This window comes from Anopheles cruzii, chromosome 3 (assembly GCF_943734635.1).
Source record: "Anopheles cruzii chromosome 3, idAnoCruzAS_RS32_06, whole genome shotgun sequence".
NCBI classification, from domain to species: Eukaryota; Metazoa; Arthropoda; class Insecta; order Diptera; family Culicidae; genus Anopheles; species Anopheles cruzii.
In genome coordinates, this window is record NC_069145.1 from 6,601,764 (window position 1) to 6,619,155 (window position 17,392).

A 17,392-nucleotide genomic window follows, 5' to 3' on the forward strand; every position below is an offset into this window, starting at 1 on the left:
TCTCTTTCTTACGCACCCTGACTGTGCGCGCCCAAACCGCAAAGAAACCCCGTTAAATGAGTGAACTCAGGTTTCTGGCAGCCAAACCAGTCATCACCGCACAACAATCCATTGTTCCTGCGAAGCGTTCCCCCGAAGACGGCGATTTTGTTGGCGATCGGTGACCGTCCCATAATTTATTATCCTTTTTATGACACCCACAGGGCGAACCAAAATATCATCAACCGATTGTAAATCTTTCTCTATTCTCGTGTCGTAGCACACACACACCGCGGGCCACACACTCTATTATAAGTCATCATTCGTCGCCGGAAGATAACGTGGAACAAAGATAAACTAAAGATTGTAATAAATAAATCAAAGTGCGGCCGAGAGCTCGATCAGCTTCTGGCCAGTGGCCAGGTCCAAATCGCCGACGAGCAAACGAGCTGCGCGCTTTGAATATCACTTCCATTGTGACTCACTCACGGTGTTAGACCGACGACAAGCCGTCCTGTTTTTTCCTTTCCTTTGGGTACAATATTTGTGAACATATTTTCGTGATGAACCATTTTGGGGCTTAGCGGTGGTCGTGATTGTTTGGTTTTTCGCGCGCGAGGCGCTTTACTTGCGTAATCGGAATGATTTATCGTAGCAACTGCATCGAAAGACGTCGCGTTATGACCGAACCCGGTGTCCAAGTATACGCACAAAGAATCGGACGCACATAGCAGCGAGCATGTCGTTCGGTTGGAAACGCATGATCACCGGGCCGGGCCATCGCCGCCGTGTCGTCGGATCGGACTCAACTAAGCTACCAAATTTATGTCTTTTAAATTAGCGTCGCCTGCGGTGAAAATTCCCTAGCTGTGCGTATGATGAGTGTAGAAGAAATAAAACATTCTTACCTACCTTTCGCGTTGGGAGCGCTGTAAAGAACGGGTATGTTAATTGGGATTGGGATGCCCTCCGACACAGCGACTCATAGAACACGCTGGTGGGAGATTCTAAGGACCAACTCCAGTCCGCCGCCGGTTAATCAAACGGCGACCACTGGTCGGGGGGGCTCACGAACCCGAACGAAGCGCGCTGCTGATAAATGATGCATTAAAAAAGATATACCTTTGCCCTACGAGCGTCTCGGGAGTGTTAAATCACGAGAACCCGATCCTGACGGCGGCCACCCGAAACAATGATGGCGCTGCTGAGAAGATGGTTCTGCAATAAATATAAACAGGTCCTTTTCTTGGCCCTGAATCCCGGAACCGGCCACTAAACGGATCCGCTACCGAAGCAGCCGTCTCGGGGACGTCCGGTGCGGCACCACCCATCCGGTCCCGGGCTAAGTTCCGGCGACTTAGCAGCCCGTACCGTCCGGTGCCGGCTCTGATAAGCCCGACCGGCCAGTCGGATAGCCGAAAGGGAGTCGCAACAGTGCGCGGCGGCACCAATTGGCACCGAAGACGGTCGCTGGTGTGGTGGTGGCCCAAACAAAGAGCTATTTTGTTGCCACGGGAAGGACACGGGATGATATTTGCCTCTGGTCTGGTCCCGGACGCTCCGGACCTGTTGTGTGGCCACAATGCGTACTTTGCTTCGTTGTTTTTTTTTTCCACCCTCCGCCCCTTCGTTGGCCGCCAATTTTTGGCGCCAAACTAAAAAAAGAAAAAGAATGCGGAATCCGATTCCGAAGAAGCAACGACGCTGCAAAAGCATCACAAAGAAGGTGTCAAAAGTTGCGCGGGAAGCGCGGCAGAAGGGAAAGGCGGTGAAAGGCGGCGAAATTATGTTCGCCTTGGTGGCGTTTTATGCGCCCTTTGTCTCCGTCAACCGAGAGCGAGCGAGCGAGAGAGAGAGAGAGTGAGCGCACACACAAATCCTTCTCCGGGGGCGGTCTGTCGATGTCGAAAAGGATACGCTTTCTCGCATCGGAGGACATCGGTGCATCGTCAGGGACGGTGCTTGGGTTGGTTGGGAAATAAATGAATCGAAATGCAGCTCGGGATGTGCAGCACTCGGGGTGGTTACATCAGCAGCTCCGGCGGTGGGCGCTCGGGCGGAAAACGGAAAAAGCTGGCTTACCGATGATTGTCGGTGCGATGCGCAAACATAATTGAAATTTAGTTCGTTCGCCCTCCCGCCCAACCGGCGACGAGGCAAGTCCGGGACCCGCAAAACCCCAAAAGTTAAATCCTGTGTGTGTGTGGCGCGGAGGGTTGGGCAGATTATGTGACAATGAAGGATATTTTGAAATGAAATGGCCGCTCCGGGGGCGGTGGTACATGAACCGTGGCGGCGGCACAATGGAAACACTGACTCTTTGACTCTCTGACAATAATGCAGCAGCAATTTAAGACGTCGGTCGGTGTCGCTGCCAGACGATGCGGAACGGGCGATAGATCTTCATTTACGGTGGAGTAGTTAATCTGATTGCTCCTTCGTGCGGCTGGGGCCCCGCACGAACGAAGATTGAGCGCACTTGCTTGGGGGGGGTCCTTGTCGGAGGCGCATCGGGAAGTAGGGGGAAAGGAAGCAGGAAGTCAGGACTTTATATCGCATATATATCGTAAAATGTTTTCTACAGACTAGTGATTGACAGGTTTGACAGATGGCATGGCATGATTTCCCTACTGAGTGACTCCGGAGCGCGCGCTGTAGCCTTGAGTTGATCCTTATTGATTTTGGTCCAATGGAAAAACGGTGCTCATCATTCGCCGCCGCTATGCGGCGAACATTTCATTTCCATTTAAAATAATTGACATTTCTTATGCTCACGCAGCATAAGACTGAGTGATGGTGGCTAAAAAAATGTAGCCCCTGCGGCACACCAACAAATGGCCGAGGTTAATGGGGTTTCCAAGCGACGATGCAGTTGCTCCGAGGAAGAAGGAAAGAAGTTGAAAAAGCTGCACCTACCTTATGACGTAGTTGACGCAAACGACGCTCTGCGGTTTTTGCCTGTCGTAGATGACCGTCGCTTGCGTGACCACCCAAGCGTAGCCGCCCGTCTTGGCGAGGAACCGGTAGCGGGACGTTTCGCTCTGGCCCTTGCTGATGACTGTGGGAAGATAAGAAAAATCGATTCCTGAGAACTGGTAGGAAGCTTCTAAAACGAACCACATTTAATCGGTTCACCTCTGGTGGACCACGAATAATTATTAACAACTTTAAGCGGGGGCATTCGCCGGACGACAATGGGACAAGACTTCCTAAGCGACCATTTCTCTATTTAATTTCTTAAACGAATGGTGACTAGAAATGCGTCATATAGGACAATATTACGGAAAAACGATCGTGATCAAAGCGTGATGAAGCAGCTCAAACGATGGGCAAAACAGGACTAAAGACCACAAAGGTTCTACTGAGTATTTGGAGGGACTTGAAGGGACTTGAGGAATCATTTATTATGAGTTGCTTCCGTAGGGCCAAACACTAAACTCAGATCTCTACTGTCAACCAGATCGACCAGAAACGGTCAGAATTGGCCAACAGAAGAGGTGTTGTGTTCCGTCAGGATAAGGCATGGCCATACACGTCAAAAGTGACTCGCCAGAAACTCCGGAAGCTTTGTTGGAAAGTTTAAATGCATCCACCATACCATCAAGCGATTACCACCTTTTTCTCGCATTGCAAAACTTCCTGAGTGCTAAGCAATTGGGATCAAGAGAAGATTGTTAAAATCGATTAGGAGAGTTTTTCGCCAATGAGGACCAAGATTTCTCATTAGTTACCTTCAAAAGGGTTCCAAAAAGTGCAACAAAACGTTGCATATTTGACCGACCCCGGGTATGTTGAAGGCCCCTACATAAAGTTTTGAATTTTACGCAAAAATAATGGTTTTCTTTTTCCCCAATATTTGAATTTATATTTATTTCATTTTCGCAATGCAAGGACGAAGAAAAACAACGACCATCGGTTCGAAATATCGCACCGAATCAATGTATTGCCCCCCACCAACCGGAACGGAACCAATCAGACCCCGTAAATCCCTTGCAAGCAAATGCAATCACAAGCATGATTTCGTTTGTCTTTCACCGACGAGATCGGGATCAAGGATTGCCCCTTCGACTCGGAACAGGGAACAGGTTCAGATCAGCCCAGAAACAATGGCACATGCATCCTGGAAACTTCTCCGTTGCTTCAGAGGACCGCCGCCACTCAATACGGTTTTCCGGGGCTTCGGGCACCTTCGGGGCTGCGATCGGGACCAAAGAGTCGGGGAAAAAACACACGCCAACACCAACGCTAAATAAAAGTTTAACCGACCAACAAAAAAGGGAAACTCATTTCCGAAAGTACACACACACACACACCCCGTGGCGTGGTGCAGTCGAAGGAAATCAAAGAAAAAGTTTTTCATTTAGTTAATTTTCCACAGCTTCCACAGCGATGTTTGTTCCCGTCGGCAACGGCCACGGACAATTTGCTCCCCCCCACCCCGCTTCGGTCGCTACGGTGTGCTTTTGGATTAAAAGGACTCTTCGCTTGGTGCGCCCGTTGGCAGAGGACCTCGACGAATCGCGAAGGATTCACTTCACTACTATTCCGTTGCGTTTCTTTCCTCTTTTTGCTGGGAAAACTAAAAACCGGGTAACGCGGGGACCAGGGAGAGTGAGAGAACTCAATTTCGACGCCAGCAGCGCAGCGAGCCCCCGGAGGCGGCAAATTGGGCAAATTTTTAGTCGAAACTCGTGCTCCGCCTCCGTGCGGTTCCTTCGCTGAAGCGCGTCGTGTGCGTCCGCAACTTGTAATTAACACAGAAGGTCTTCCCGCCACAGAAAGAGAGCGAGAGACACAAGCAGCCCGGGAAGAAGAAACCCGAACCGTGCGGCGAATGACTTTTGCACACACCAACATTCTAACTAACTAATTTTCAAACTGGTCGATTACTACAGGGCGCCGCCAATCTTCCGTTCATTGCTTTGCAGTCGGCAGCGCCTTAAGCGCTGCTGCTGCCCGGAAAGCTGTTCACCTTTTCCCGGTCGAATGGTCGAATTTTATCGCCAGTTGGACCTTCCTTTCTTCGAAATTTGTTACCACCGGCCAGGCGAGGCCAGGCCAGGCAACAAGGTAAGTCGTTCACTCGGAGTCGTGGCCACGGCGTCAAAGGAAAAAAGGGGGAAAATAATCCACCCACCTGGGCGATCATCGTCATCATTACACTTAGCGCACAATGGAACCCGAGGCTAAAGCAACATAACAACGCCCTCGATCGGTCCTTAAATCCTGCCCGACCGTCCTGCTCGATGGGTGGTCGTCTTGAACCGAAGCCCTAATGGAGGGTGCGGACACCGTTCGTGAATCGATCGAGAGCTTTTAAGAGCGTCGCATAAATTCCCATCCCAGCGTCCCCGAAACAGAGCGGGCGGGACCCGGTCCGTAATAAAATCAAAGCTTCCGTCTTACGGGGCGCGGCGCCCCAGGGACAGGTTTCCTACCGCAGCGAGTGCATCGCGGAATGGAGAGCGCAATGGGCGGTGGACCATTTGTTGTGAGTTTTTATTAGTGGCCGTATAAAAATCGATGCACACAATCATAAGCCAGCCAGGTTTATGCGGCGAGCAGCCGGTGGATCCGGGTGAGGCACCTGGCGCCTCCATCGTGCGCACAGTGGAACTGCACCGGGTTGTTTGTTCTCTTTGTCCTTGGCCACCTTGGGTCGGTGAATCTGCCTGAATTTGCGCCCAAATTAACGGGGCACACCGGGCAGCCACCCCGAGCCTGTCAGAATCCTTTCAGGCCAGGGGTTAAATTAATCCACAAAAGAAAACGCAAAAAAAGGAGATCGAATGCCGAAGAGACCACCGAGTGCTGTGCGGTGTGCTGGGTTTGGCAACAATAAACAAAACCGGCCACAATTGAAACACAGCACAGCACAACAAAAACACTGGTCCTCTTCTACCCTAGACCGGATCCGTGGGCACTAAATAAGCTTATTAAGTCCATGCAAGATTTATTAGGGGTTGAGCATAATTGAATTTTCAAACAGCATTCCTTGGTCCTTTATTCTCTCGCTCCCCGTGTCTCTTACGCTCTGGGATCAGTTATTGTCGTGCATCCGTAATGCAGCACCAGCTCAGGATGAAGCTCAGCGGCAAACAAAAAACATCTCCACCGACCAAAAGAAAATGGCATGGCATCAGGACACGCGGCATCACGGAGCATTAAGAATAATTTAACGGACCGTGTGCCACTCCTGGCGGCCGGGCCCGTTCCCCTTCGCGGGCTGTTTGCATTGGCTGCGCCACCAACAACACCGGTGGGGTGACTCCGGCGAAAAGATAAACACGAAACAGGACGCCACGCAAAGCGCATTATAATCATGTAAACATTGTTTCATTTCTGCCTTCAGCCCACAGCCCACGGTGGGGACGTCCGCCCTGACGTCCCCCGCCGTGGCATGGCGGAACTTTAGCCTGTGTCGTACCGCGCCCCTCCCTAAGGGTCACACGCCCCTCCCCGGGGGTGGGAATCAAAGGACTCGCGGCATGGAAAAGCCATCCGCCGAGCGTGGCAGGATTTATGGAATGTCGTAAATTGTGAAGATTACTTTTTATGGCATCGGGAGAGACAAACGAAACTATATCGCCCCCCACCGGTTCGTCTCATGCCTCTCCCCCCCCGCTGCTACCCACAGAAGAGGCCGGCGCTTCTTTGTCACCGGGGCCCGGCCCAGCTGTGGTCCATCAAGCCCGAGAAGAGCCCGATGAAGTTGCACCGAATGGTGGAGCGCGCGTGCTGCGGCTTCCAGCGGACGATGGCCAAATTGGAGTGCATTGGCACGCCGCTGCTGCCGTGCAACTGCACGCCGATTGCATCCTCGGAATGCACCGGGAGGGGACTGGAGTGACACCCCACAGAGGGTGCGCAGTAAACCTTTCAAATCGAGGCGAGTCGAGAAGTTTTAAATATTACTTTCTTCTCTTTTTTCTTCTCTTGCACGACAAACTTTGTTGCACTTTGTAGTGCCCTGGGTTTGGTTTTTCGGGTGAGATTCTCAGGTCCGGGGCTGATGGGCGATTTGTTTCCGACAGGCGAATGCTAATTTCCCGAGAGGGTTCAAGTTTCGGAATGCCACACACATTACTGCCCTTTTTTGGACTACTTTTTTTGGTAAAAAATTGTAGCGACCGCTTGCAATTCTCGAACTCGGCATTAGCTTGAGTGGAACATTTGCCAGATCGCCACTCAAGTTGATAAAAGTACGACCGAGGCTGGGTTTTGTCGTAAATAAAAAGGGCGTCAAGCTGTCAAAGTAAGGCTAACAAAAACATTCCCACAACCATTCCAAAATGCACGGGCGCCATAGCCTTAACTTTTTGGTGTAAGCTATCTGAAACATTTTTCACCTTCGAATCTGACGCTAAAGCTGAACACTGGTTCTTATTTGTGATGGTAGACCGACTGTAATGTCTCTAACTCACTGCTCTTGTAACAATTCTCTAGTGGCCATGTGGCAACCTTTGCACGGTCGCCATGTAACAATAGTCGTTTTTATAATTCGTTCTATGATTCGTATGATTCGTATTCAACATTTTTCCGGATCTGGTTGGTTGAGCATTAACAATCCTTTATTTATTTTCTTGATAACGCTTTCATATAGATGCTTGTAATTAGTATCTTAACGAGTTGGTTAACTGACTGACCGGTTAGCTAAGCTACTGAAGGGGTTTCTGGTGACACTCAGCTTTATTATCCAAACCTGGTTCCGTCAGATGCTAATTAGATGCTGAAATATCGGTCGATGGTTGGTTTTAGATAGGATGGTTTCCACCGAAACAAAACAAGTTTTATTAGAAAGGAATCAAGAATACGAACTGAGAGTTGGACGAAATGTGTAGAATCAAACTCAGATTAACATGAATAAAAATATTTTGAGGTTCTCTTGAAAATTATGCATTTTCTTCATTGAAGCTTCATTTCACACACATACATATCGAACAAACCATTCTCTTGATCTGTTTCAATTTTGTTTCGTTAAAAGGTTTCTCCTGTCTTCGGAGAAAAGACAAATCCAATCAAATATCGACTCAATTAAAAACGGATGTTTCCAATTGAATATAGCGAACACATTATGTCAACAGAGAAAATCCTCCTATTTGACTGCAAACAAAGGTGCACCCCGCGGTGGCCTGAAACAACCCTCAAAAGAAGCAAACGGTGCTGATTGAGACACCATTAGCGAAACGGAATATCACCGTCCTAAGTACCGCCCCGCCTGCAGTCACGACGGCGCAAACAGAGATTTGGAAACATTAATTAATTATCTAAACATGCTGCTGCTCGCCTGCGACGATGATTGCGCGCGGGCACAAGTCAAGGGAAAATATCAATAACACAGCCACTCCAGGAAGGACGTGCGCGCGCCGTTTGAAGGATCCCGGTGGGTGGTGGTTGGTGGCACGACACGACACTGCTGCAGAACCACATAATTTATCAAACAATAAAAACTAATCTGACTAAACGAGCTAGTCGAGCGCAGCGCGCCCCGCTCGGGGTTGCACTGCTCTGCAGCGATTAATCCCCACTAATGATGCGTCTTGTAGCGGTCGTCTTGACGTGAATGGGCGCACCTCATTCATCACCTTCTGTCACGAGAAATCCCGACCACGACGAGGACGATGACGACGACTTCGCTCGAGTGTGTGGCATAAAGCGCTCTATGCTGATACCCACAGAAAAGCTTTATGATTGAAGTGTTGTTTCCCAACGAACCAAACAACTTGGCACGAGATAAATCCGCACGTTCCGCACGGGAACGGATTTCCGTCCCACCCCGCCGCCATTGGCCGGCGCGGGTGGCTTCCATTAATAAATAGACGCTCACTTACTAAGCAGCAGCAGCAACAAGCTCGAGGAGCCCGGCTCAATGTGTCATCAGCAGCACAACTGGTCAACGGCAGCAGTAGTTTGCCAACACCAACACCACCACCACCACAAGAAGACCACTGAACTGATGAAGTGCATACACGGACGGATTTTCGAACTTTTAAACTCCCCGGGACGGGACGGGTTTGATCCTGTGTCAACACTAGACAGTGTGGCCCTCCGTCCGCCCCGAGGGAGCGTGCAAAATTCAATTAACTTTATGAGACGATGATAAATTATTTCGCTTCACCAAGCAATTCGTCAACTCACATGCGCTAACGATCCGCCGGGCTCGGCTGGAAGCCAACAGCACCGGCGGGCACGTATCAGGGGCACAGCATCAGCATGCAGCTCACAGATATCGCCACCCGAGGGGGGCCCCTTTGGGAGGGCCAACCCACGGAGAGCCCGTTTTTCGGGGGTCGAGACCGGGAGTCCGGGAGACAAAGAAACTTACAGCAGCTTTCGGTCTGTTGCAGGATGCAGAGCACTCATCAAATTGATGAGAAGTGGATGCGCGATGATGCACCCGTGGCCCAGGACCCAGGTCCGTGGGCCATCCCCCGGACCTGATCGCATCCGTAATAAATGCTCCGTGATTAAAATAATAAAATATTGAAACATGACCCCGGCGCCATCATCCTCTCCCTTTCGGCCCGCTACCTGTGGATGCAGAGGGTTGATGTTTTCCTTTCGTCTGTAAGTAAATTATCATTATCAATTTATTTCTGTTCCCCCCGGTTGTCGGTGGACCGCCACCGCCACGGTGCGGTTCCTCTGCCTGGGCCATAAAGTGATACCTTTTTACATCGTTCGTTGACGTTTCCGTCCTTTGCGCATCACATCGCAGTTCCTTTCTTGTTCCAACCGTTCCAGTTCCCGTTTTTTTGTTTAATGTCGAGGATTTTATTTCCCTTTCTGCACCGCAAACCAAGGGCGAGCGAGCGAACGAAGAAGGGCTCCTTCACCTTCAGGCACGGATCATGTTATGATAAGCAGCCCTCCGCCCGGTGGTGTGTGTGCATGTTGATGTAATATCGTTAAAACATAAAAGCTAACCATCTTCCCGTTTGAGCCACCGGAGGCGGCAATAGTTTCGTTGCTGCTGCTGTCGGTCGCCCGGAACGGGACCCGTCGACTGACACTGATACGCTTTCGGCGTTATTGCTTGCGCGGGACCAAGGATGTTAAAATTTTACTCAAATCTTGGGCCAACACACAGCCACAGCGCGCCGACCGCGAGATAAAGGAAACCGTGCATCAGCCTGGCACACACACCTGACACTTTGTGCTGCGTTGGGTTGGCACGAAAGTATGGCTCGGATTTTCTGTTTATATTTAGCGGTGTATGGAAACGAGACTTCAAAGCATTCACGGAAATAAAAATTTTCTCATGTTATTGGAACTTTAATATTTTTACAAAAAACGGGTGGAAATCTAGATCCAAAAGTATGAATCTTTCCTGACAACTGCCGTTTGATTGCTCAACTATATCGTATGTCTCTATTGAAACCTGTTAATGTTGAGATGTCGATTGAATTTAGTTATTGGGATGGCTTCACGAGTAATCGGACCCACGATACAAGAATGATGCCGTTTTGACGCTTTTATTGGGGTCATTATTTTCTGTGAGAATATTCCGAGTACAAGAACTAATGGCTTCGGCGAGTGATGTCATAATTCTTCTTGGGGACTTTAATCATCCCACTCAACTCCTCCATTTGATCTGAGTCGCTGGACTTCCTCACCTTCTGTGGTGGTTTCTTTGCGTCCATCTTCTTTCTTCCTTCCACTCTTTCACTCTGTTACTCGTAAGCTCTCCTTTCTTTGTAATATTTAGATTTAAGATCCTGTGTCTAGCCTGACGGCGAACACTGGCTTTTTATTAAATAAATAAATAAATAAACTAATCACAACTGGCAAAACGAAAACGAATGCAGCTAACCGGTTTAGGAACTCACAGACGACTGAAACAGTCTCTATAGAGCGATAAAAATGAATACATATCTCGCCTTCGCCTTAAACATCGAAATGGACCAAACAATTAAGATTAGCTGAAGTGTTGTTAAACAAGAAATGTCGGAAGTCAATTTTACCAACATTGTTCGAAAATTATCAATCCTCTAAAAGCGATTTCTAAGGACCTGCATTGAGGTTTCTGTTTGATTCCAATTTCAAATCGACTTCTCTAAAAACCCTTATTCAGATATGAATTTTCTAGTTACTTATTCTTAAATTTATGTTTTCCGAAGGCAACACGAAACAATCTACCCAACTTTCGCGTCCACCTAATTGACGCCCGCCGGCGACGCGGCTTGTGACTTGTGAAGCTATCTTTCTTCGCCGCCTCTATCGCCGCCCGGTGCAATGAATTTGTTACTGCCGGTGCAGCTGTTGACATTTCAGCGAATTGGTGCAACCCACGTCGGTGTTGCCTGCACCCTACGGGATGGCCATATTTCGTTGGAACATCACGCTGTGTTTTTTTATGGAACAAAAACGCGAAAGTTTTGTGGGACCTCCTTTCTACCGAGCGCCGTTCGAAACGAAGCGAGCCAACAAGTTGAGTGAAAATTTTTAAAACTCATGCTCCGTCCACCGGCCGGGAACCGGGTGGGAACCGCCAGGAGTTGATTAACTAAAATGTCGCGACGCGACCGAATGGAATGAGCCGTCTTTTTGTTACGAGTGGCCACAGCCGCTGCAAAAAAAAAATGTCTGCTGCATTCGAGGCTTCTTCGGGAGCGGAAAACCCGGGGCACCGGGAGAGCCGCCGAGGAAATCCAGGGAAAATTAAACGTTCACTTGACGGTCGGTTGCATTATGATTGCATTCTTTACGACCACCCGCGTCCTGTCGTCCTCGCGTCTCGCGTCTCGCCGGGTTGAATGCGATGGAAAATTAGATATGTTCTGACGGTGCACGACGCCGGCAAGAACCGTTTCCGTTTCTTGCTCGCTCGGCATCAATTTGCATGAACAAAGAAGCTTCCGAGGGCTCCTGGCACGGCCGAAGGACGACACTCGCTGGGGCTGGGGCGCAGAAGGGGGCACCCAGAAATGGTTATTTTTTATGACTTTTAAAACGTCACCAATGCCAATGATTGACGTTGCATAAAGCACTGCCCCAGCACACACACAAAGAAGACCGCAACCCGACGACCACGGACCGGGCAAAAAGCCCGCGGAACTCATAAGCTTTATGCCGTCCTCGTCGTCGTCGAGGGTCGTACACTCTGGTTTTCGGTGCTCCTGACACCGAGTAGTGTGGTGCATATTAAGTAAATCATTTAAAAGTAATGTGCTTTTGTGCCACACAACACTTTTAGGCTAATCAGGCCTTTGTTCGGCAGGCAGGAGGACCATGAACGCCACCTTTAATCATGCACTAATGTTGCTGCTGGCCACTTGTGGCACCCACCCGGTGGTGGCAATAAAACGGTCCGCGGATGGTCGGTCAATGGTCGCATAAAACCGACACCGGCAGCGCTTTCAATATGACACATAAATATTGCAATCTACAATCTCGAGACACACCGACCCCCGGGGTCCTCCGTTCCCCGGGTCCCCGGAGCAGCATTTCCTGTCCGTGGCGACCGACGACACAAATAGTAAATGTGATTAAATTTTTATCGCCTTCCGGTGACGAAAATCATGAAACTGCATAAAGAAGCAGCACTTTACGACATGCAGCACACGCTGCATGTCGCTCCTCCTTGAGGCTGAGGCGGTTCCTTGCGTGTTTGAGGCCCCGCCGTGTGCATCCGCCCACTCCCCCGGTAGCGCCCCGTGCTCTTATCACATCGCGGTCAACAGTCGTCGAAGGACCGTTGTCGCCACCCTGCCTGAGTACCTGAGGAAGCCCCGAAAGGAGCCACTTTCCAGTTTTCTTATTTTATTCACGATTCCCTGTGTGTGTTGTGAACTCGGTCGACTCCGGAGTTGAGTGCAGTTGGGAACGCAACCGAGCCAAGATGGCAGCGTTCAGGCGCAACATCCCAGGTCTTGATGTAATTTCGCCCATAATTCAATATTATCACTAAATTATATTAGCCTCGTTTGGTGACGCTCGGTTGGGCGCGAGCAACAGCGGACAGCAACAAGGAGTAGCCCGATCCCGGATTAGCCAGCCAACCGGCACCAATCTACTCGGGAGAATCTACTCGCCTTCCCTCGTTCGCGTTAGCCATCAATGGGCCCCGATCAGCCGATTAGCCACCGCTGGCCGGCAACTGTTGGCCGGCAGTCATTTTTCACCATGCTTCGCTGTGCACGCCAGTAATACGCACACCGCGTCGAGAAATCCTCTTACACCGATCCGTGACATACGGTCCAGCGGCGGAGCGGCCAGAGCACCGTTGGAGATGAAGAAAAATTTGACAGCACCAATGAAGATGAATTGTGCCGACTAATCGAAGATTGCTGAAGGTGGCAGCTCCAGCAGAGCAGAGGTACCACACCAAGGCCCCTGGGGAAGCACAACCTGGTGCCGTTGGTGCCATTAAAGAATGCATGACCGTGGGCCGTTCGGGACTTCTGCGGACCGAGTTTGGGCGGACGCGCTCGTTTTGATTGGATTGAGGTAATTGACGGAAGAAAAATGAAGTCCGCCTGAGTCGAGAGCCACACAGTGGGCGTCCCTCTTCGGACCAACCAACCTTCCGGGTGATGCGTGTGGTGGTGAAGGGGAATTATTTCCTACCGCCCGTTGCCCGATGGTCTGACGATGACAGTTCTAGCAGATTCGAGCGAAGCTTGATTTCTTATTCCAGTGCCATATGTCAATAATATTCGTACCGAATCCCGGACCGGACCCGATCCGTGGAGCACGTTTGACGTCCTTTTTCTTTTGGGGTGAAGCACTTTCCTATGCTAATGCCGTTACGCTCGATGAAAGCAGCTCCATCTCGAGGGCGGATGTGTGCCGTGCGGTAAATGGCGCACACGCTGCGGGCCAGCAGAGTCCATCGGTAACGATCCTTGACGGCTGCAATTGACGTGAAATGTGCATCCTTTTAGTGCGCCCATTCGCTTCTCTCGGTTCTCGGCTTAGCCCACTCGAAACGGTTGTTTAACTCGTTATTTCTTTTAACAGCCACCACTGCAGGACCGAGGGAACAGCACCACGATTCGATTACCGCCGCCGCCGCTACCGGAGCGATGGCGCAACATTCTGAACGATGAACGGGCGGCGAACAGATACATTGAGGTAGTCCTCGGCAAAGTGCCACTCAACAGCAGCTCACCCTGGTTCTGGCTGACGAAGGCGCAGATGCATTGCCCGCGCGCGCCCTTCGCTCGATTCGGAAGGTTTGCATTTGAACCTCGCCGATATGAATGTCAATTTGGCAGCCATCGGCCGGCCGGCGGCGATGCAGACAAAGGGAGTCGTCAGGGCGTCGTCGTAAAATGGGGAACACGAAATGGAAACCACATGAAACGGAGCTTCTACCCCGGGTGAGGGTGCACAAAAAATAAAAACCCCGGGAATGATGCAACAGGAGCACAGAAGCCAGCATAAACGGAGCAGCAGTTGGAAGGAAGCGTGGCCCATAAAGCTGCCGTCGAAAGCGGTGACCGACGACGACGGACGGGGTAAATGGACCGAAACGCGAGAAGCTCGATTGAAGTAAATTAACATTTCGATTCAATTGATTTAATTTCGCCACGCGCACGAACTCGCTCTCGACTCGTTCCGTTTCACTTGGTGCTGGTGCCCTGGGCCTGCGATTAAGGAGCACGCGATGCACGAAACATAAGCGATTTAACTTTGACCATCGTGCTTCCGATTTTTTACCCATCGCTGCGGTTTGAGTTGAAGGCTGCTTTTGGGATTTCTTTTACCTCTTCATGACGTTTAACGAAAGTTTGCAAGAATTTAGCAAATTGAATTTCCACTAACCACTTTCGTCAGTCTTTTCGCAAATAATTGCATGTTCATAACACGTGCCCTTCGACGCGCGGGTTGATTCGATTAGAGGGTCAAATGCATTCTTTCTGGTTTGTCGAAAAGAGGGCCACGTCATCGGTTGCTGGTTGCAAAATAAGAACCCAAGAAACGTCATCAGCAAGGTTCCGTTACCTCGTTGACGGGCAGATGATCAACATCACATGATCGTTTAATTTTTTAAGATGTCCCCGAGAAGCGATGCGATGCTCCTGGCACGCTCAGGAAGATCATCGAACGACACGTGGGGCGGTGTGTTAAATGGGTTGCTTTACGAGACAGTTTTATGCCGGCCGGCAAATGGCGTCAACTGATGCGGTCCACTTTGTTGTTGTCAAGAAACGGTTTGGTGGCTAAAAATAGCAATCTTTTTTCTGTTTTTGCCGTTAGGATTTTACATTACGATTCCGCGCGATGTCAATTGGAGTTGATTGGTCCGAACGGGTGTTGATAACGCTCTAACATATCTTTATCAATAAACAATCAACTAACGGGTAGTTTGGGATGAGTCAAAATGGAAGACAAAGAAGAGGCTTCACTACTTTTCGAAAAACATCTTGATGGTCAAACTGGAGTTCAACTAGTTTGAAACGACGGTCGGAAACGATTTCAAACTTAAATTGCATGTCAGAGTTACACTTAAGTTGAATGTTGTAAGAATTATATTATTATGATTAAATGACATAAGTTGAAGTTGATAAATGTAGAGTGACCATCTCAACTGCAAATCTGAATGATGATTGACTAAAACACAGTTTTCCCTTTCGTGTTTCATAAAATCTTTACCTTTACCTTTACCACTGCAAAATATTGAAATTAAACTCTTTAAAATAATAATTATTATGCTTATGAGTTCATTAATTAAATTCACCAATGGCGCACGTGCTGTCGCTAACCCAAACACACTCCTGCTGCAGGGACCCACTTACCGCTTGACTTGCGTAATGTAACTTTCAAAACAAAGCGCTGAAGCCGTAGGGTAAACATCATTGTTCGGAGCGCAATAAAAGTTTCAACAAACACAAACACAGCCATGAGAAATTTTCGTAAAAATAAAGAAAATGGATCCCAGTACCTCGGCATGTTGTGTCAGCTGATGAGACAGCTGACTCTCTCTACCTCTTTGTCGCTTCGTCTCTCTTTAGAAGCAAAAATCTGCTTGAAACGGCATCGGCAACGGCATCGTCGTTGCCGACATTCATTTCGCTTGTCCCCGCAAGGGAACATCAATTATCCCGATCATCGTAGCCATCGTGGCAAGAATACACCAGGAGGCCGCAGCAGACACGCAGCCGAAACCCGAGCAAAGGCGCAAGGTCAGATCAGTCGCCCCCAAAAAAACATTACCCCAAAAGCCACGCTCCTGCGGCGGAGGTGTTCCGTCAACACACGTGCCACCACCGCGGAACCACTTTCCCCCCCCGGGGGACCCATCATTACTGAGCTCCACCGCACCGTCGTCCTCTCTCGGATTGCACGTTCGACGAGCGCGGCCATTTCGGGGAGGGCAGATGCTCGAAAAATTACCTCATCACAAGAACGATGCCAGGAGTGGGTTCAAAACTCCAGTTCAGTGCCACCGGTGTTAGGGTAGTCCTTCCAGGGACGCCATCAGAAGAAAATAGACCAAAATACAGAGCTGCTCCCCCCAAAAAATCATCAGCAGGACTCGGTTAGACAAAGGACTGGTGGCGGCGGCGACGGCGGCGATGGGTCGATTGCTTTATAAACAAACGATTTAGCACGACCGAGAGCACACACACACACACAGCGGGACGGGATGCACGAAATGATACGCTTTCGGCAAGTCGGCCCCCATGACTGAACTGGGTGGTGGTGGCGCATAAGAAACCCCACAACGGGGGACCCATCAACAACAAAATGTAAAGAGCTCTAGAGCCAAAAAGACCACCCTCGTGGTTCGTGGTAGCGTTTGACGCGTTTTCGGGCAACATTTGATGATTCTCTTCACCCGCACCCCGATTCGACAGTTGGTGGAGGCAGGTGAGTGCCACTATAACTGCCCTCGATAGTGGCACGGCTGCCGTTGACGGCGACGACGACGACACCACCTGGGCGACAATATACACGAAAAACAGATTACCGAACAGCAGTGCGGGGCCTGCGGATCCTTTGGCCGCCCCGTTAGGTCACACCAGACACGGTTACGTGCCGGTGTGTGCGCCCCGGGTGTCCTGCGAAGGCCGTTTGCATAACCTGTCACCATCGCAGCACCACACCACCATATGGTTCTTCGTTCGACTTTCTTTTTGGGAAATAAAAATTGAACGGCGCACATCCTTTGGCTCACTCGCCCAAACGGTACCCCTGGGGAGCACGTTCGGCACACACTCGCCGCCGATCCTTGAGATAACGTCACGCGGTGACCTTCTCAATAATTAAAATATGTTCTGTTCGACCGCGTTCGAACGGACGCCAAACGCTCGCCAGCGGATGCGGTTTTTGAAGAGAACCCGTCACAACCGACCGACCGACCGCTCGGATCGACACAGGCGACTCTTGGGGAAGCTGTCCGGGGCTGGGCTGGAAGGGGTTGGGGTTCGAATCATGACCACAGAGAACATGACTTCTCGCTTTG

The 17,392-nt window shown here is 50.0% G+C and overlaps 1 protein-coding gene across 1 annotated transcript in view; it reads right to left on the reverse strand.

The window, feature by feature from the left end:
* LOC128275421 (protein similar-like) overlaps positions 1-17,392 on the reverse strand; it is a 107,064-nt gene that overhangs the window by 69,732 nt on the left and 19,940 nt on the right. The window contains exon 6 of the mRNA XM_053013913.1: positions 2,896-3,037. Within this exon, the coding sequence (XP_052869873.1) occupies positions 2,896-3,037 (142 nt within the window). The remainder of the gene's footprint in view (positions 1-2,895; positions 3,038-17,392) is intronic.